The sequence below is a fragment of the Neofelis nebulosa genome, chromosome 17 (assembly GCF_028018385.1).
Source record: "Neofelis nebulosa isolate mNeoNeb1 chromosome 17, mNeoNeb1.pri, whole genome shotgun sequence".
NCBI lineage: Eukaryota > Metazoa > Chordata > Mammalia > Carnivora > Felidae > Neofelis > Neofelis nebulosa.
Genome location: NC_080798.1, coordinates 38,624,732 through 38,646,485, shown reverse-complemented (window position 1 = coordinate 38,646,485; position 21,754 = coordinate 38,624,732). Strand labels below are relative to the sequence as shown.

General features: G+C 39.5%; 1 protein-coding gene across 5 annotated transcripts in view; it reads left to right on the top strand.

Moving 5' to 3' along the window:
* Positions 1-21,754, top strand: part of CDH8 (cadherin 8) — a 361,133-nt gene that overhangs the window by 4,355 nt on the left and 335,024 nt on the right. For 4 of the 5 annotated variants that reach the window (XM_058706101.1, XM_058706098.1, XM_058706102.1 and 1 more), the window contains exon 2: positions 10,083-10,530. In XM_058706101.1, the coding sequence (XP_058562084.1) occupies positions 10,282-10,530 (249 nt within the window). In that variant the 5' untranslated portion in view covers positions 10,083-10,281. Of the gene's footprint in view, positions 1-4,413; positions 4,550-10,082; positions 10,531-21,754 lie in introns of all 5 variants that reach the window. The other variant, XM_058706099.1, reaches the window with a different exon arrangement.

Sequence of the window (21,754 nt, the reverse complement as noted above, 5' to 3'; positions counted from 1 at the left end):
GTATATTGACCAGTCTTTTTTTTTTTTTTTTAATATCTTTTTGCAGTGCTGGAATTTTTTTTTTCCTCCAGAATCCCACAGATGTGTATTTGTGAAATAAAATATTATTTTGATGGAATAAGGCTGTCATCTGAATTAGTGGGGCTTAATTAACCAAAGAGCGATTAGGCTTTTCTCATTTAATTCCCATAGAAAGTTGTGATGAGCAATCTATTTCTGCTGAACCGTTGGTTCTTGCCTCTGGAACATGCTTCAGATATAACCATGAGGAGAAAATTAGTTGAACCTGGCAACTTCGAAAGGTCAGAAAGGAAATAAGTTCAAGGGATGCCATTCAGCTGCTGCTCCCATATGCTGCCTCTAGCTAAGTCTCCAGAGTTACTTCATGGCAAAGCACCAGGGCCAATACTGTTTCCTTTTTCTATCATGTCCCAAGCTTTTATTTCCCAAGTTTTAAATGTCATATGCTTTTACTTATGATAAATATCATCTACCTTCTTGCCTTTAGAAGTCTTGTTTTTAAGTTTTATTAATAGTTGAAATAGATGCGGTTTTCTGTCTTTCTTTAGAAAACATCATAAAAGAATAACACTTGTACTTAGAACCTTCAAACTTTCCTTTCCTATTCTCTCTGCCAAAGACAGTTGCAAATGTTGAAATGATGGTTAGTTGAGGGCAAGCACAGAGTTAGTGCTCTGCAAACATTTATTTAATGCATCGACAATGAACAAAGACTGCCCTCTCTTCCTTTACTAGGAGATTCTCAGTAAAGGATGGGGTGGGATATAATCCTACCCAAAATCCAGTATTATGATTATAAACCTCACTTGGAAAATCAAGACCAGACTTATATCAAGAATGCTGCTAACCTACATGGGATGCAAAGTAGTGTTTTATTGGGGAAAACACACTAAATTCTGAAGGGTTGCATGTGTAACTCAGTGTCCATACCTTTCCCTTGGTGGGGGAATGTATAAAATAATGAAGAGAAGAACTTTCCCTCTTTGCTCCTTCCTTCCCCTCCCTCCTTTGCTTCTCTTTAGTATATTTTGTATTTGAATGGAACAGTTCATATTAACCTTAGGTGAATTGCAAGTCAGAACGTCTTAGAAGACCATTCTATACTCTTCTATATTGCGTTTATCAGCAGGATACCTGGCACTCACATGTACACAATGGAAAAAAATACTGTGTTTGCCATGATAAGGTATTTCTGTGAATAGATTTATTTACATTTTAAGCATGTTGAATATACTGCAAAGGAATATTAAGTGGAATTGTATTCTATGTATGTCATTAAGTGAAAATGTTACAGTACCTTCATGTTCTATTACCGATAACATTTTCCATGCATTGTTTCTTTCTAGATAGATTAATGCATAAAATATGACTATTTGATTTCCGATGTGACACAAATAACATGAAATAAGTAGGTGAGGGAGTGATATGAATATCTTAAGGGAATACTTTTCTTATACATGCAACCTCATCTTCTGAACTTGTTATAAAAATTACAAGGACACATTCCATTCTTTATTTCTCTATTGCTGTTTCAGCTTGACAAACAGAATTTAATTTTCTGTGTTGAAGTATTTCCATCTTCCTACTGGGGGTGCTCAAAAATGAAAAACCATTAATTTATACTTATTTTTATTAAAGTGGTAGGGCATATTTGTGTTTGTCTGAGTTTGACTCAAATACAGTCGGTGAAGATAGTACTGATTTTAGAACTCATATAAATACTTTAATTGTCATGACCTATGTATTCTGTTGTATCTCAGTATTACTTTTGTCAAATGATTGCTTGTTATCTGTCTACCCATCTATCAACTGTGTTCGTAGTTCATGGTAACCGTGTCAGTGGGTGGTTTTTAAGCTATAAAGTCTTTGAAACATGAAAGAATGACAGTAAGGTGCACTTGTAAGGATGGTTACTACACAGTATAATCTAATTGGCAGAATCTTGACTTAATATGCTGGGATACTTGGCTGCATTTCAGTTTTAGTATTACAGACTCTGTAGCCTTGGTTATGTGATATAACTGATTTTAACCATTTCCACATGACTTAAGCAAGAAGCGAGAGCTTGTAATTTTCAGCTATCACCAGTAGTGCTGAAATGAATGGAAACCAGTTGTTGAATACTTTTGAAAGAAGATACTACCTGACAATCTCGTAGCATTATCTTCTCTCAGCAGCCTTCTGAGTAGTGTTGAGAGATCATTTTGGCCTCATTTCTGAGTTAGTGGGGACTCCTCACTTTGACCATTCTCATAGGAAGGTAGATGATGATGAAATGCAACAGAATTTTTTTTTTTTTTTTTTTTTTTTTGGTAGCAGTACCCGGCCAATGAAATGTTTGTCATCGAGTAGTTAAAGTTTGGCTGTAGTGCAATTGTACAATAGGATGTAGCAGCCCATGTTTTTCATTGAGTGGTTACAAAGGGAGGGAATAGGTCCCATGCGGATGTTTAGTGCTTGTGTGTTGTCCTGTCTGCAGAAAATAGTGAAGGGACAATGCTATGTCTTCAATGGAAAGAGACATGGTTGGCTCTTGGGAGGGGACTAAAAATCCTGCCCTTTAGCAGCTTAATAAAACTATTTGAAGTCATTAGTTGTGTGTTAGCTGCGGGCAGGGAAAGCTATTTATAAAATGCTATTTTATTCGTATCCAACATGGTTCCTGCCATTTAAAAAAAAAACAAAAAAAACAAGAGTTGGAAAAGGTTATTTTATTACCCGTTCTAAATAGAACACTGGGATATTCCCCAGTGAGGTACACAGCAAGAAATTGAAATAAAATAATTTTTTTAAATATCAATCAAAAGTCTTTGTTAAGTACATGGAATTTTCAGTAAATAGTAGCTATCATTGCTTCACTGATAGAGTTTTATGTACATTCACTTATTTTTTTCCACTCTTCCTCAAGTTAGAGAGTATGAAACAGAGCATCAGTTCCCTTATTTGTCATAATTGAGATACATCTCCCCGTACCTTATGAGTGATAGAACAGTAATTCAAACTATTTCCAACTCCAAACTTGATGTTTCATCCACTGTGCCATGGAGCTTTTCACAGCTCAGCTACACTACAATTGGGCAAGAGTAAAATTGATTTCTATTGGTTACTGTGATTTAAAGGGTCTTGGTTCACAACCTTGGGAGTTCCCAGAGTGAACTTTGAAATTGGCCTCCGTATACAGAGGGCACGGAGTTGCCAAAGAAAGATGTGAGACATGCCTGACTGGTAGGTGGCAGTGTTAATAAACAAGGGAACTCAGATATGAGGCTTTCTCTCAGGTGGTCACACGATGAGATCTCCGCATCTGTGCACTAGAATCTTAAGGTGTTAAATAGAGGCCTCCATGGGGTTCAGTCACATATTTAGTCCAGATGGACTCACCAACATCTTAATCCCTCAAAGCTGAGTCCTTGAAATGACTCGTAGTGAGAGAACAGTGGGTAGAATGTAGGTCCAGGAATAGGGATGGGATAAAAATTCCTACGCCAGCTCTCTGATCCACTGGTGGTCACATCTTCACAATGACCTCCTCCAACAAAAGGTGAACACATTGTTTTCACTCCTAGGTTTCTATTAAATTTTCAGCACGTTACTTAAAGACAGCAATAGATGGGGCTTTCAAATGGAGAAGGAGGTATTTAGAAGAGCCCTGAGAAATCACTGCCTGACACTACTGTGTCTATAATTAGCAAGGGATACATGGAACTTGTGTTCATTTTTTTGAGATGATCTCAGTACACTTCTGTCTTAAGAGTCTGACAGAATAGATTCATCTTCAATATCTTAACCTTATGATTTCAGGAAAGTTTTCCTAAATGAAGGTCTGGGTCTGTAACACTAGAAAAGGGCCTTATTTTGACCTTGTCTTTGTCACAGACCTAGTCACCCCATGCTGAAATTTCCCTAACAAATAGAAATGTTTCTGTGCTCTGTGAGTAGAACAAAGTTCTGACTCGTTGGGAAAGGAGAAGGCATTTATTTTTGCCAAGGTAACCAATAATGATTAAACTTCATGAAAACTAAAGAAAAAGAGTCACGTGCCAATGGCAGCAGAATGGATTTGGCAGGTGTTCTGGGTGGCAAAATAAGCGAAAGATACGTGCTTTTGAATAGAATAATAGCTGGATTAAGGATATGGTAGGAGACCAAGGAAAGATGATTAGAGGGTTGTGGCTGATGGGGAGATAAATAGGGTGTGTGTGTGTGTGTGTGTGTGTGTGTGTGTGTGTGTGTTTAAAACAAAAACAAAATTAGAATCTGGTTATGCGATTGGAATCTGGTCAGGGAATTCTGAAGGCTTTAGGAAAGATGACTCTCCTGAATTGTATTTGGATGCATGCAAGTACCATCCCTCTCTAAACCCCAAATATATCTGTGCCTGTTCTGTTCCAGTCATCCAGCGTTTGGCGTGAATTGCACTGGGCCACAAGCTGAATCTCATACCCCATCTGTGTTTCTGAAACACCACTTTGAATTCAATGTGCATTTACCTGTTTTGAAGCAGCCTGCTAATGGTTCTAAATTCAAGGTCAGAAACATTTTTAATAGAAATTCTCTGGTCTTATGTGTCATTTTTGCTTCTATGAAATATTGTGGCTACTAAGCCTGGTGGATAATAAAAGCATAATTTCCTGTCAACCACAATAATCTGCTGGATTGAATCCTAAAGTGTCTGTAAAAGCCCATTTTTATTTTAGACTTCACCTATTGGTGTGCGGCTTATTGTTTAGAACTTTAATCTACCTTGTTCACAAAATTGATGGTGGAGTATATTTTTGCATAATGACTTAACATACCTGAGAATTGACCACCTTAAAAAAGTTCACCATAAAAAAATGTTGGGGTCAGCAGAGTAACATCCAGGCTGTAATTAGAAAGGTGTCTAAAATATGTGTATGAATGAAAAGTCAGATTGTAAGTATGTTACCCACGAGAAGATATTTTCTTATGGGGAAAATTCTAAAGACTTTCTTACTTGTAAGAATTCCAGAGAGACTGTAAAATCTCTTCATCTCACTATCTGGGTGTAAATCAATGCAACAGCATTATAATAAAGTGGATTGCTTGGCCAGACATACGTACTGTGGTTGGAAAATCTAAAAATAAATTGATTTTTTACCCAAGCTTTACAACCTTGCTCAATTTCTTCTTCCTTGCATAGACTTAAGCAGTTTGTGTATGAGTTACTCTTCACGATGTTTATTAATTCTGATAACAGTGACATCACATTTGGTTGCATCTGAAGAATTCCTATAAAGCTATTTTCTAATCATCAAAGAGACATTACCTCTGCTTGTGGCAGAGGTGAAAGCAATATAAATAGTATGGTTCTAATTGTCACAGTAGAAGCTCATTTGTCTCTAAGTGAAGACTCTCTAAGGCAGACTTTGCTGAATGGAAGGCCAAGTCTCACCACCCCCTGATAGCACATTTGTGCCTGTGAATACTCTAGTTAGTGGCACAGTTTTACCAGAGCCTTGCATAAAGTAGTGTGTGTGTGTGTGTGTGTGTGTGTGTGTGTGTGTGTGTGTGTGTGTGTGTTGGGGGGGGGGGCGGTATTATGACATCATACAAATCTCATATATTCACACCAGTGCAGGGATTCCCAAAGTCTGATGTGTGTATGTACTCCTGTAGGCACGGTGAGGATGAGCCCTGCAGTGGGCCTGGGAGGAAAAGACCTTCTCACCACGCTGCTAAATCCTTTGTTATTTTAAGGAGAAGGTCTGAGTTGGGAAGAGGTCTTATTTGCTCCAACCCCAGGCTTCTCAGACTCTGTTCCTCAAATCCATACAAAGTCCCAGGCCCCCACCCTCCATTTACTGGGTTATTATCTGCATTTTGGCCAGGTTTCCTGAGGATTTGTATGCATATGAAGGTTTGAGAAGCACCCCCAGGGGTGTTGTGGAGAGGACTTACTACATTTACCAGAGCCCATTGTTAAATTTTCAGGAAATGCCAGAACTTGTTAGTGGCCACAGCGAGAGCTTGAAATTGGTGGAAGTATTTACATTATGGAAATCATAAATCGAGAGCCACTTAAATATTTAACAGCATATCCTTGCCTCTAACTGTTGATTTTCCTTTTTATCGGAGACAGATGACCTCAGGCTTTGCCAGTGTCTAGTTAAGAGAAAATAAAACATTACTTAAAATACCAGTCTCACTGTGCTTCAGTTTGCTTATCCATAAAATGGGAATGATGATAATAAAGTGATAATACTTACATTAGGTTTATTTTGAAGAGTAGATGTAAATATATAGCTGTGTGTGTACATATAATATGTATATATATGTATGTAGTCATGATTTACCATATACATACACATAGGTGTGTATGAGTTGATGATTTAATATTACCCAAACACTGTCTAAGTGTTTACTGTTAATCTCTTTGTAACAAATAACATTGGTTTGCCATTTTAAAATAGATATTAGAAAAAACTCACATTTTAAATTTAATAGTACAAGTAATTTAAGAATTTGGCTGCCTGAGGGAGGAGTATATGACTGTGCTAGAAATTCTGTGCAGGGGAGGGTAGTAGAAATGACCAATGTGGATGAAGGAGAGTTTCCCTTCATCCCAATAGAGTTAGGATAATTTCTCTCCAGAGCTCTGCCACCAGCTATTGGCCACTGACCAAATCATTCCTCCTTTCTCTGAAAAATGAGGAGTCAGATTGGAATAGCACTCGTATGTTTCCCATACCCTGTCTGTAGGATGGAAAATATTTCTGTTCCTCAAAGCCTTGGAGAAATCCAACATGCTCTTTGCTTCACAGAGAACTGGCAGAGTAGAGGGTACCCTATTTGACAGGTACTCTGTGGAGACCATGTGTAGGATGAATTTGGTGGGTGGAGAGCAGATCATGGATTGAATGATCTGGTAAGTAATGATTTGCAGACTACCTAAGATGCTGGATTAATCGGTGGTCTAGTTCCTGTGCATTGCCTTACTTAAATGCCCTTTCACCCCTAACTCCTCCCCAGTTAGGAAATTGCTTGCTTCTCAATGCTTAGATGTCACTTCCTCCAGGAAGCCTTTTTTTTTTTTTTTAATGCTTTGAAGATGAGTGGCATACCATCGCTCTGTATTTCTGTAACCCTTCTCAGCCTGCATTTCACTAAATATTGTTAAGTATATCTTTGTTAGTCTGTACCCATTGGACTCTTTGCTTCCTGATGAGAAGAGCATTGACCTGATTGCCTGTTGACCATCAGAATACACTCATCAGTGTTTATATAACGAGAGACGTGGTTAAGAACGAGAATTTTGGAAGTAGATTACCTAGATTCAAATAATGATCTGCTCCCTACTGGAGGTATTTTTCAGGGCATGCTGTTTAACTTTTCTGTGCCTCAGTTTTGAATGAAACAGTGTGAGACAAAGTAAGATTTATCCAGCCCTAAGATACTGCGTTAATGGGTGGTATTTTGGGCTATGCATCTATTCCTTTATTAATACATCCTTTCTAACTAACAAAGGTGTGCCATGGTGTACAATTACTTCAGAGTTTGTTATCACTTTTTACCTGATTTTGGTAAGTTTGGGTGCAGTACCGCTCATGTCACATTTCATCCTGGCTGCCAGTGGATGGCTTCCATGAAGGAAGTGTCTATTATGAGTATCGGATTAAACTTTCTTATCCCAGAATCATCAACAACAGAACAGATGCCAGAATATACTTGCAGAGTTATTTGGCACAGTTTAAAAATCACTGTACGCTCTAGCCTTTTCTAATTGCGTTAACAAGACTACCTCTTCTAATCCTCAAAATAAACCATTTAGGTATTCTTATAATTGTTGTTATTGTTGGTAGTTGGCTCCCACTAGTAAATGCAGTTTTTTAAACTAGAATTCAATCCCCAGACAGGTTGATGCTGGAGGAAAATCACAACCCACTTTGAGAACTTTGTAGTTCTCTGGCCAAGAGAAGGGCATGCATGGGTTTTGAGCATTCAGGGATGTTCTGTCCTATAGAAGGTGAATTTGGAGAGAATATACACTTTTTCCCGAGAAGAATTTAGAGTGAGGCTATGTGGACAGGATAGGTCTCAACTACTTTGTGATAAGGTCCAGCCTTTCCTCCCCGGCAACACCTTTGCCTTCTCCCATCCCACCTTCTGGAAGATTTTTGAGTGCTTTGTGTCACTCTTGGACCTTACCTACTCCTGCCATAGAGGTCATGTGGCTTAAGTCTCTGCTCTTTCATTTGACTTTTTAACCAAAGCCTCCCAAAGGGATGGACCATGTCAACACCACCCTCACAGTCTGGTTTAGGAAAAACAGTTTAGTGAGTGCTTCACATGTTCCTGCTGCTTATCAGAATCTTGATTCTGACTCCCCCTACTGACTGGAGGAAAGTGGGAATTATTTTTATTGCCATTTTGCAGAAGAGAAAACTGAAGCTCAGGAACTTACGTATCTGATGCATCATGAGAGAGACCTCAAGTGGTGTGAACTGGGATTCAAACCCAGGCTTCTCTGCCTCCACGGCGGACCCTGTAGCACACTACTGTGCCCCTTTAGCACTGTTCAGGCCCCCTGTCTAGGAGAGGGCAGGGTGTGTGATGGTCGTGCTCTAAATGCTGGTTAAATAGACCAGTGGATGGGCAATTTAGAAAGAGATTAATACTTGGGGATGTTTTTCTTGAGAACTTTTAAATTCCGTCTTGTTTTAAATTTGAAGCCTGCAAAGGTCTGCTTCTCACACTGGAATAAGAGAAGGTCATGATGGAAATGTGCTTTAAAGAAAGGCTTCTCTTCCTTTTGTGTGCTGCGGTTCCAGGGGAAGCAGAGGATATTGTTCTGGGTTCTGTTTTCTCTGAGCTGGTTTCCTATTGAGAGCTTTTCTTCCCTTCCATTTACAGACTACTGCCGTTTGCAGTGCTTTCCCTAGGCACTCATGGGGCGGGGCCACCTGAGGTACCATCCTAGTCCGGGAGAATGAGCTGAGCCCGGGCAAAAGGTGACAAGTGGGGTGATTCCACTGGCCATCTTGTTAGATCAGATACAGCCTGTATTTGCGGCAGAATCTGGGTCTGCCATTTCAGCTGGCATCACTAAGGCCACTCACTAGCCCAGCCAATGTTAATGACTTTCTTGCTTTCCCATTCTGAGCCAGAATGGGACCAAGGACCTAGAGGTGAAAGGTTCCCTACCCCATTATGAATTCCCTGAGCCAAACTGATCCCCATGGTGTCCTGAGGAATTATTTTCCCATTTAATCTAATTCAGCAAGGCTTCTCTCTGGGTTCTGCAGTGAACATTCTTTCTTTAAAAATAATTTTTTTGAGAGGGAAGAAACACATTTTTCCACACTGAAGGTAAGCAAAAAAATGTATTTGACACCTCAGGTAATGGGGGATTTTTTTTGCCCATCCCTTTCTGAATCTCCTCAATTGAAAATTGTATTTTTACCATATTTCATTCCCAAAGGAGCTTTTCATAATTTAAATCTCCTGTTCAACTGTACATTTAGAATGGGAGCTCTGACACCAGCCTGATTATAGCATACATGCTGGACATTACAGAATTTCTCTCTGGGAGACTTCTAATTTTATTCATTCATTATTAGCATCCTGGCAGAGAATAGCATTCTGCACCCTGAATTGGACCATCCCTTCTGATGCTTTGTGGCAGCTAAGACTGTAAAATGGGAAATTTCCTTTCCCAGTCTCATGTGTAAATTAAAAAAAAAATACCCATTAAAGGCTATTTATATTGCTCAACATAGAGTGAACTAGAACCCATGTTTAAATCAGAAGAGAGGGAGGGAGGGAGGAAGAATGGGTGGAAGGAAGGAAGGAAGTAGGTAGGGGAAAGAACTTGTGTTACTTAAGCGGTTTGTGATGACTAACATAGGTACAGATAAAAAAATCTAAATAAAGCTTAACAAATAAAAGGACCCGCTCATTCTAACTCCTCAGATCCACTTTTTTAACTCGAAAGTTGGGGAAATGCCTGCTGTTGTTCATTTAGGTGCTTCTAAAAGGCAGCAGTTTTGTTGGAAGTCCTGGTGGAGTGAACCTTTACTCTTTCTCTCTCCTTGTGTTTGCAGGCGATTTCAGTGAGAAGGAATGCCAGTGGATCGTGGTCTCAGAAAAGCGGCTTAGATGATGTCTGTTTCCTGTGCTAGAAACACGTGGCAGAGCTGTAAGTAAACGCTCTACACTGCATGATGAATTGGATGGCTGCAGACCGGAGGCAAAAAAAATAATTGTCTCATTTTCGTGGTGATTTGCTTAACTGGTGGGACCATGCCAGAACGGCTAGCGGAAATGCTCTTGGATCTCTGGACTCCATTAATAATATTATGGATTACTCTTCCCCCTTGCATTTACACGGCTCCGATGAATCAGTCTCAAGTTGTAATGAGTGGATCCCCTTTGGAACTAAGTAGGCTGAGTGAACAGCGGATTTTGAACCGCTCCAAAAGAGGCTGGGTTTGGAATCAAATGTTTGTCCTGGAAGAGTTTTCTGGACCTGAACCGATTCTTGTTGGCCGGGTAAGCTACACTTTTAAGATCCCCATTTCGGGATCTGTTTCTCTTCTTTAGATCTTTAACATCCGACTTGTCAGAATTGTTGGCACGCTTAGCTGTAGTACTTTAGGCCAGATGGTTAGTTTAGTTACCTATTGGTTTCTTTAGGAATATGACTAATCCCACTGTAACAGTCTTAAATGTAGACAGACTGCTCTTCTGGTGAAGGCTCGTCTCCCCCACCACTTGCCTCCCTTCAGATACAAAATACTTGTGTAATGTGTGTACCTACAGACTTGTCTTTCCCATTTTGTGCAAGAAATCTGCATGGCAAACTTTTTCTCTAGCTTAAGTATTTGGAAGAGGGATACATTTTTGTTGGGTTTGAATTTCCTACGACCTTGATTCCTAAGATGTTTAGTTGTTTCATTTTGTTTTGAGGTCGTGTGTCTCCAGTTGCAGGTAGATTCCCCCCCCCCCTTTTTTTTTTCTGTGGTTTGTTTGTGGTTTTAGTCATTAACCTGGGTTGGAGAAAAAGAAATTCTTGGATTGGATGTTTAACAGTGCTTTGTACTGTAATCCAATAAAATTTGCGATAGGAAACTAGTCCATTCATTGTCAGATGGAATCAAATGTATACAATCAAAATTTCACTTAGTGGCGTGTGTGTGCATGTGTGTGTGGGTATTTACATTTGTTTTGTTGTTGACAGGTTAAACAAATGTTCTTTCTGTAGATAAGTTTTTTTTTTTTTTCCAAAATCATACCATGGGTACTGAAGACTGTATACATTTATTCCTCAGAACTGTTCATAGGCTTCTATTAAATTTGATACATCATGGTAGAATTCTAATTATAAGCCTACCAATGGCTGATTTTCCTGATAAGGGAGATTAAGATGTGAGTCATGCCAATATTACTCATTTCCCAAAAGCAGTGATTTAGAAAAATAGGAGGAGAATTAAATATTGATCTCTAAGACCTGAGTTAACTCTTTGTGTTTGACTAGGAACTTCTGAATACATTCCTGCTTCTACCTTATTGTCTTGCAAAGCAAATTGAGACTCTCCAAGGGTTATGTTTTCTCATTTTGTATAGTTAGTCTACTTGGACAAACGATATCTGGATGAGGAGATCTCATGAGTAAATCAAATAATACTTATTAAGCCCTTTCTATGTGTCTGTCACTGTTCTAGGGATACTGGAGCATATCCGTTTTCAAAACCACGATCTCTTTCTTGAAGAAGCTCATGCTGTAGCCGGTATTGAGTGTTTATTATGTATTGATCACTCATACCAAAGCACTTTGTGGGCACAATCCTGTTTGTGTCTAAAAATAGCTTTTCCCCTCTTTCTGTGTATATATGTGTATGTGTTTATGTGCGTATATATACACATATAAAAATATGCGTGCAAAACAGCTCTACACTACTTTTTCAGATGTAAAAATGCAAAAATTTCTGAAAGATTTTTTTTTTTTATGTTTAATACAAACTCAGGTAGCAGAACTGACTTGAGGCTATTTATAGTCATAATGCATCCTATTACTGTGACTATTCATATAATTCCCAGCAGAAATGTTAATGTGCTTGAATACAGGGTACTGCCCCAGACCCTGCTAAGTGTGTTACTTACTATACAGTTTATGTACCTTAATATGTTTCCAAATGTGGAAATTCCTGAATTTTGAAACACATCGGGCCCAGTGGGGTTTGAATATGGGCTTCTTGACCAGCATTATGTTTTTTGGTTTGTTTTTTAAGTACAGAAACTGAGACTTAGAAGGATTGGTAAAGCAAACCAAGATCATTGAGCTAGTAAAAGTTCTGAGTTTGAATCAAGTTGGGGATTCCCAAGGCCATAATTTGACCCACCATATCCTATTACATTTTAGTAGCCAGTTGCCACGTGTTGAAACCATAATTTGCACTTAGAATGTTGAATACAAGGGTGACTGGCTGGCTCAGTCAGTACAGCGTGAGACTCTTGATGTCAAGGTTGTGAGTTTGAGCCCCATGATGGTTGTAGAGATACTAAAAAATAAAATCTTTGGGATGCCTGGGTGGCTCAGTCTGTTAAAGCGTCCAGTTTCAGCTCAGGTCATGTTCTCAGGGTTCGTGAGTTCGAGTTCCACGTTGGGCTCTGTGCTGACAGCTCAGAGCCTGGAGCCTGCTTCAGATTCTGTGTTCCCCGCTTCTCTCTGCTCCTCCCCCACTCATGCACTGTCTTTGTCTCAAAAATAAACAAACATTAAAAACATGAAAAATAAAATCTTTAAAGAATAAAAAAAATTAAAAATCCTTGATCTTAATGAAAACTGAGTTAATGAATACAGAATGCAGAGCCTGTAAAGTCCAGAAAAGTATTCTGGGTATTGAGAACTTACCCCAACCCTCAGGCAATTTGTTTTCCTACTGTAGGAAATTCTGGATCTGTGCACACATGCATCCATGCATAATTGGTGAATTATGTGAATTCTATTAACTTTTTATGGAGGCCTATCACTGTGATGGCATTTTGTATAATATAAATAACCAAACATGCTATACCCAGGATGTCTCATTTTTGTCTGCATAGAAAAAGTATTTAAATTGGGGTTTGCTTTGGATTCGTAAGAGTCTGATGACTAATTTTAACGCTGTTCCTTACATTAATAGAGATAGAAGCAAACAGGCAGACTTCAGCATTGATTTAGTAATATTTGAGAAATTCATGCTTCTTTGAAGGACAGAAATCTTGTCAGAGAACCCTAAGATTTTCAAATGACCAAAATGCTCCCAAGTCTTTATGACCGTTTTAATGAATTAGTTCTTTGCTTTCCTGTCTACCCCAGCCAGTTCACAAACAGTTGTTAAATCAGAGTTAAACTTATTTTCTGAAGAAATTTCTACAAACAGTTCCAATCCTCCATATTTCCCCGTAAAGAAAATTGCTCCTGAATTATTATAGCTTAGCCATGGAGGACCTTGGGTTGTAGTGAAGCCAAAAATACCTTTCAGGTGACTGCTTCAAATTATAAGTCAGGCTGAGTGTGGGGATGATCCGTATCAAGGTGCCCACCGGTGCTTTACGGTGTTTTATCTCTATGTACACTCTTCCACGTCGGACTCTAAACCACTTGTCACTGAGCTTCTCCCTAGGAAGGGCTGGGAGCGTTAGTCACTCAGGAGCATACCTACTCTTTAAAAGGCACTCCTGTTGGTGCACCTGGGTGGCTCAGGTGGTTGAGCGTCTGACTTTGGCTGACTTTGGCTTGGGTTATGATCTCACGGTTTGTGAGTTTGAGCCCTGCATTGGGCTCTCTGCTGCCTGCTTTGGATCTTCTGTCCCCCCTTCCTCTTTCTATCCCTACCCCTCTCTCACTCTCTATCTCTCAAAAGTAAATAAACATTAAAACAGCAACAAAAAAAGACTTTCCTGTGAATCACCATGGTGGGGCCCTTGACACTGCAGGCTGAGTTCAAGCTCAAAGGCAGATTCAGTTTTTGAGTGACTGGCTTTTCAGAGCTTCACATATACCCTCCATCATCCATTGTGCTTTTACTGTATTTGTAGACAGTGGGGTGCAGAGAAGGAACAAGCCCTTGAGATGCACTTTCCAGAAGTTTGAACTTTGCTTTGGCTACCTTCTGAGTGTTAACCCTGGAGAAGTTACTAAAACTCTTTTAAAGTTTTCCAAGTAAGAGCAGTAACACTGGCTGTTGTTCTATGTGAGTGATGAATCACTAAATTCTATTCCTGAAATCATTATTACATTATATCTTAACTCACTTGGATTTAAGTAAAATTAAATAATTTTAAATAAAGAAAAATAAGAGTATATAACAGCCTATAAAATAATATATGCATAGTGCCTGCATATAGTTATTGTAGTCATGATTGTATTCTTTAATTTTTTTTAATGTTTATTTATTTTTGAGAGGCAGACAGAGCATGAGGGGGTGTTTGGGCAGAAAGAGGGAGACACAGAATCTGAAGCAGGCTCTAGGCTCTGAGCTGTCAACACAGAGCCCTATGTGTGGCTCAACTCACCAGCTATCATGACCCCAGATATCATGACCTGAGCCAAAGTTGGATGCTTAGCCGACTGAGCCACCCAGGCACCCCTAGTCATGATTGTATTCTTAATTTTGTGTGTGTGTGTGTGTGTGTGTGTGTGTGTGTGTGTGTGTAGTTGCAGTGGTGGCTAAACAGACAATTATATCACCAGGTGAGCACAAGACACCTGGAGCCTGAACAAGAGCCCTTGCTGTTAGTTATCCCAGGCTGCTTAAGGTGGAGGTGATACTTAGATGTGTTTTGAAGGACGACTTGTTGCCTAGACTGAGGTTGGGTGGAGTAGGAACTTAGGTATTCCAGCTGGACAGAGGGTTTATGCAATGTCAGTGGGATAGGGTAGGACTACTGAGGATCCCTTCTGTCAAAAGTAATGCTGCCTGTATATTTCTTGTTGAATTCGAATGAGGTTGAAAGTCATATTCACAAGAAGTCTTCCCTGTCCCATTCTGTCTAAAATATAACTGTCCTCTCTCTAATATTTCGTATCCTTTGTGCTTTATGTTTTCTTGTTCCTGATGATCATTGTCTCAGCCATTCTCTATCTTATTTAGGATTTTTCTCCTGCTACAATGCAAGTTCTACAAAGAAAAAGGATTTTTGTTTCCTTTGCTTTTTACTTGACATCCCTAGAACCTAGAGCACTGCGCGCATATAAGAAGTGCTCAGTAAATATTTTGCATAGATAAATGAATGAATAATTCACCTAAATAAGGGAAGAATTTATTAAAAAGTAATATAAATTCAATATGACTTAATACAAGTGGCATTTTTCAATAAAGAGGGCAATGCATTACTTTCACATTCCATTTTCATATTGGTACCTTATAGACAGCTGGGTAGTTTAAACGCGGTCTCTACCTACTGATTTTATTTTTATTTTTCTAAATATTTATTTATTTTTGAGAGAGAGAGAGAGAGAGTGCGTGAGCAGGGGAGGAGCAGAGAGCGAGGAAGACACAGAATTGTTAAGCAGGCTCCAGGCTCTGAGATGTCCGCACAGAGCCCGACGTATGGCTCGAACCCACAAACCATGAGATCATGGCCTGAGCCGAAGTTGGAGGCTTAACCGACTCAGCCACCCAGGCGCCCCACTACTTTCTGATTTTAAAAGTCTTTCTTTGAGGTAGTCATAGTGTGCAAGTTAACTTGTTAAAACAACTCTTTTTTGAGGAGGCTGCATGGTCCTCTCTAAGCCCCTTACCTGTGGTATGAATCACTACATAGAGATGATGATTTCATTGTCTCCAATCCATCTGCAAACTTATGTTTGTGCTTATGGCACAAGGTACCTCAGAACTCTTCTTTCTGAATTTCTCAGAAACAGGTATCAGCCAAAGAGACTCCAGTTCTTTGTGGAACAGGTGGTTGAGAACCTGCTCTACATATAAATACTTAGCATTCCACATACTTAGGAGCTCCAGGGGTGACTTACTCTGCCAATTCTGGAAGAGAATAAGGTGGTGCAAGGACTCTTCATCTTATATACTTATGTGTTCTTGTCTTAGAGAGAGAGAGAGAGAGAGAGAGAGAGAGAGAGAGAGAAACATGGTGGTTTTCATAAATCATGCAACTAAGACAGGAAAAAAAAAGTCATGTCCTTGTGATGAAATGGACATGACATGAACAGCTTGATAACATCATGGGAGCCCTTCCCTGTGAAACACAAGGATGATTGATCAAGTCATTCTGCAAATATGTATTGAGCACTTATTGTCTCCTAAGCATTGTGGCCAGTAGATTCTCTGCTCGGAACAAATAGAAATGCAAACCCTCTGTCATGGAATTAATGGGCTACCATGGGGAGAGAGACATTAGGAAAATAGTCATGAGAACACATGTCACATTAAAACGGAGGTAAGTGCTACAGGATAAAGAGATAGGGTTCTATGGAAACACATACCCAGGAAGCTTGTCTATTTGGTAGGATGTAGAACCTTCTTGAAAGAAATAGCCTGTGAGCTGAGATGCTATAGCCAGTGTCCTGGCTATAGAGTGGCATCCCAGAGTGCAGGGATGGAAAGGGAGAGCATTCCCAGCAGAGGCGATCACAGATGCCAGACTGTTGAAAGAGCCTAGAGGGTCAAGGTGACTGAAAGAGAACTAAGGTTGGAATCTGAGAGTCACAGAGAAAGGATGGGAAGGCTCTCTTGGAGATCTGACTTCTTCCTTTTTCACTTCTGCTACAAAGCAGCTGGAAGAGCAAGTCAGACAGCCTCTCTGGGGCAGTTTCCTCTCTTGTAGTGGTATTGTGGATTATGAAATTATATTTAACATACAAATCCCTATGGAACAGGAAAAGCAAGCAATATAAGAAAAATGAGTGTAGCGTCTATTGATTTTCTGCCCAAGTTCTTTTGGCTCTTGTTCTCTGGTTCTGTGATCCTGGTTCCTCATATTGGTTTATTTTGGGAAAAACCGGTTTGCTCTCCAGGTGGTCAGAGATCTATCCTAAATCCTCTCTCTTACATAAACTCCTCTGCTCTCTTTCTTCCCTTTTCCCCTCCTACCTGGGCTTCTGAGCAGTTCCTTATTTGGATATAACTCCACTGCTGGTGATGCCACATCTATTTATAATTCTCTCCCTCCAAGGCACTGACTCATTTTCTCTCTTTAAATTTGACCTTCTAACCTTCCCTCTTCTCTGCAACTTGGAAATCGTTTGGGTGGTGCTTAGTATGAAGGACACGAGATGCCAAATAATTACACTATATTATAGTTTACGGTGTCAACGGCTGGGGAGAAAATTGCACTTGACATGCCATTATTTTTGCTGGCCGTTTGCATGTAAAGAGCACTGGGCTACGCAGCCGCAGCCAAATTGTATCCTCGGCCTTGCGAGAACGATTCACTGTCAGTTCCGTGGAGCCTCTGCCTACTCAGACAAAGCCCGTGCACCAATAATTTGGCAGGAATGCAAGTCAGCATTGTGTGTCTCAATCTGGCAAAACGAGAGTTGTCGGCTTTTTGCCCCATGCCCCGACCTAGGAATAACAGGCATCCCAGAGTTTTGGGAAATCTCTGATGCTGATATCAATAAAGGAAATAATATTCGTCATGGAAATCAGCAGAAACCCTAAACACACACACACGCACAAATGCACACGTATGAGCGATCTACTAGCTGAGTTTGTGCATGAGTAAAATCCCAGATCATCTCCTACTCCTTTGTCTCTGGAGCCCCACCCTCCACCCTGTTTGCCTCATTCCTTACCAAGGGACCAGGTGAGAGTATGGATAGTCTGTGCTCATCTTTGCAGATACCCTCAGTCACACTTCTTAAAAGTCTTTCATATGTTCTTAATCTGCTTAGGGTCATCTCATTAAGGCAGGTCTCGTTTTCCCACTTGAAGAAAATGATAGTGGTCATATGTTTGTGGGTGAAAAGCCCGATAACATAACCCTATTTTATAAATGACAACAAGGTAATCAGTATTAAAAAAAAAAAAACAAAAAAAACTTTCCTTGCAAATTCACATGGCAGACTAGCCTGAATCATTAAAACTTACTAAGATTTATAACATGGGGACACGATTGCAACTGAGGAAATACCAGAGACAAGATATGAGGTGTGGATAGACTATAATAAAAAAAATGCATGTGTGAGATGAGCAGAGTATGTGGCACACATGTGTTAAGATATGCATGTGCACATGTGAAAATGCATATATTTAATCATCTGCAAAATAATGAACCGCTGTGTACTCATCACCCTGATCCTCCATATTCAAAAATTTTCACCATTTTGCTGCTTTGTTTCCTTTAGTTACTTCCCCTTCACCCCTGATAGTGCCAATACTCTTTATTTTTCTTTATTTATTTTGAGATAGTGAGTGAGCAAGGGAGGGGAAGAGAGCGAGAAAGGGAGGGAGGAAGACAGAGAGAGAAAATCCCAAGTAGGCTCCGCACTGTCAGCCCAGAGCCCAGGATGCGGCTTGATCCCACAAACTGTGAGATCATGACCAGAGCCAAAACCAAGAGTCTGACGCTTAACCAACTGAGCCACCCAGGTGCCTGTAATACTCTTGACTTTAAATATTAATGTAGGAAGAATCCTAATCATATTTATAATAACAACCCATTGTTTCTGATAATAAAATTCCCTAATAGAAAAAATGAAACATAAGTTAACAAAATTCCCAAATATATTATTGTATCTAATGAATAAATGATAGGTATGTGACCCACATTAAAAACAAAATAAGGAGTTCATTCCTGATGTTGACTCATATTAATAATTGTACCAGGTATCAATAAAGAGGAATCTTTAAGGAAATAGACCAATATATTCGTTTTTTCCCCTATTCATGTGATTGGATTACCATTTTGTTTTCTTTATAATTTTTCCCCATTTTACTTTCTAGGATATGCTATTATTATATTATAAAACATTAAAAAATAAAATTAGAGAAAATTAAATGGCAATGTTATATCATTTAATTTTCTTAAAACCAGTGCTACATATTTATAGCATATTCTTGGAGACCACTGTTTAGTTTGAATCTCATTTCGTAAACGTAATCTTATTTTTTAAAAAAAGTACATTTATGTTAAATTCTTGAAAGGATAATCTCAGTAAATTAAAGAGTTAGAAATATTTAGTCATTTTTACACAATGATGAAGAGATAAAGAACAGCCATAGCTCGGCTATACTGCTGAATGTACTTTAATGACTTTTATTACCTTGGGATAGACCAAATACTAACCAGAAATAGTTTATATTTGGCTTTGAAATGGGAAACTATGTTTTTAATGTTTAAGTATTATAGTCAGCCTGCATGTTGCAAGTAACTTTTCAATAAATAAGAATAACCTAGAAAAGATATTTATGGAATCATGTTATTTAAGAAAGATAAAAGTGTTCCCACATTTATAGAGTTTCCTTTGGCCTGGCTATGCGTGTTTGCTAGACAGTAGTTTCTGTAATATTTTAGCATTTTCCTTCCATGCATATCATTAACCTTAAAAATAAAACCACCAGTTTTCCATTACCAGCAAAAGATGGGTTTATTCGGGAATGAAAGGGAATTGCAATCTGGGATAAGCAAGAGGTGGCGACACTTAAGTAAGTCCAGAGAACAGAGTAGAGATCGCTCTTTTACCGAGGGGAGAGGGGAGTTGGGAAGGCTGTTATAAACAGTCCACTGGAGTAAACTGGGAGTAAAAGTATGGTGGCTTCTCATTGAGTTGTGACACACTCTAATTGGCTGGGCTGTTGCTGGGAGAGGAGGTAAGCTTTTCTTCCTTCTGAGGGGGTTGTGAAGTAGTGTCCATGTGCCAGGAGCATCTCTTTTATTTGGGTCTTCAACCGACCTTGAGTCTAAGGACTCTCCCTGCCATCCCCTTGACTTCATTTTCGTGAGGTATCCTTTCATTAATTTTTGCCGTATCATTTCCATTATAGCTAACTTAAACTCCCCCCCCCCCCCCCCCCCACACACACACACACTCTCCCCTTCCCCTTCCCTTCCTGGCATAATTTGGTCATGTACGTTCCTGTCCCTAACTAAGTCTTTGAATATTTTGAAATATAGTAAAGACAGCCTTGTCAGTATTCAAATATTGGAATGTTTTGTTATGATGTGGGTGTGCTTTCTCATTAGCTACGGCTACCTTACCTCACATTTTAATACATTTAGGAGTCCTTTTAGATGTTCTGTCTGTAAAGAGAAATATAATTCTCTACATTGTTATTACTAAAAGTGAGGGTCTGCAGACCAGCACCAGTTTCTGGGAGCTAGTTAGAAATGTGGAATTTCATTCACCACCTGTATGCCTGACTTATGAATCAGAATCTTCATTGTAACAATTTCTCCAGGTAATTTGTGTGCAAGTTAAAGTACACATACATAAATATAAGTATATGAATATAAATAAATACAAATCATCAGTCAATCCCAGGATAGCTTGAATCATGACTTTGGTGCTCTGTATCTGGCTTGAGTAAATTTGGAATGCCACTTAATTAAAGAAACAGGTCATGGGGGTTGATGTTTGGAAGAAATTTAGGCAAGGTATCGGGTAGGAACCGCAGCTTATTTCATTCGAACCTATGTGATAGGTGCCGGACACTATAGGCTGTGACATCAATTTGCACATGGGACTCCTCTATACTGCAGGTGATGGCAGAGGCAACAGCCTGTGGACCCCCACAAGCTGGATTAGTTAACAGGAACCATCCTCTGCTCAGCTCCATGGAATCCTTTTTTTTTTTTTTTCCTGCATGTATTTACCACAACGTGGCAGATGTGCTCTGAAATCTGCAGAGTATCAAATGTCACTGGGCTTCCATGGGAGACAATAGCAGAATCCAAATGAGCCTGATCAGAAGGGCTGAGGGATATTGGGAAACAGCAGGGAATAAAACACTAGATGCATATTTCTATTTCTCTGTAATCCTAAAAAAGCCCAGCTGTGTTGCATAGATCTCTTTTTGTTGTGAATATATGTCAGAGACTATGAGATTGATGACGTGGTACAGGGACATTAAAGAAAAGAAGGATTTTAAGTCACCAAAACAAACTGATCATGCGTATTGAGTGTTGACTGCATGGCAGGCATCTTATAAGGTTTGCTGGTTCAGTCCTCACAGGTACCCCTGATGAAGGCATCATTATCCCCATTGCCAGATTGAGAGAGCTCAAGGGAAGAGTTATTTCCATTAGTGGTTACAGGTTAGACAAACAGTGAGTGTACAATGAAGCCAGGAGTCAAGCCTGGGCACAGGGACCCCAGAGCCTGTTCCTGTACACATGGCCACACATCGTCTCTTTTGAATCCCATGTGGGAGGTGCTCAATGAGCTTAGCTGCCACCCCAATTTGGAGATGAGAAAAGTGAGTCTCGCTGAAGTTACTCAAGTTATAGTTTCATGACTAGAATGTAAAGAGTTAGTAAGATTTGAATATGCATTTAGAGATGTCTAGCTAATTGCAAAACCACTGTAACTATTTGCATGCTTCTCTTTGTGCTTTGCTGGTTGAAGAGCGGGGTGGATGTAAAGCCCTTGAGAGAAGAAAAATATCCTTGAGGCTTATGCGTATGGTAGCGCTGTTTTATTTCCTTTATGGAGACATGAAACTGCCACAGTGTGGGTCTGGGCAGGGCTGGTGCCACCTACAGAGTGACATGTGGGTTAGTCTCCAAATAGAGGGTAGAGAAATAACTGTCTTTTTTGCTTTCTCATTTTTAA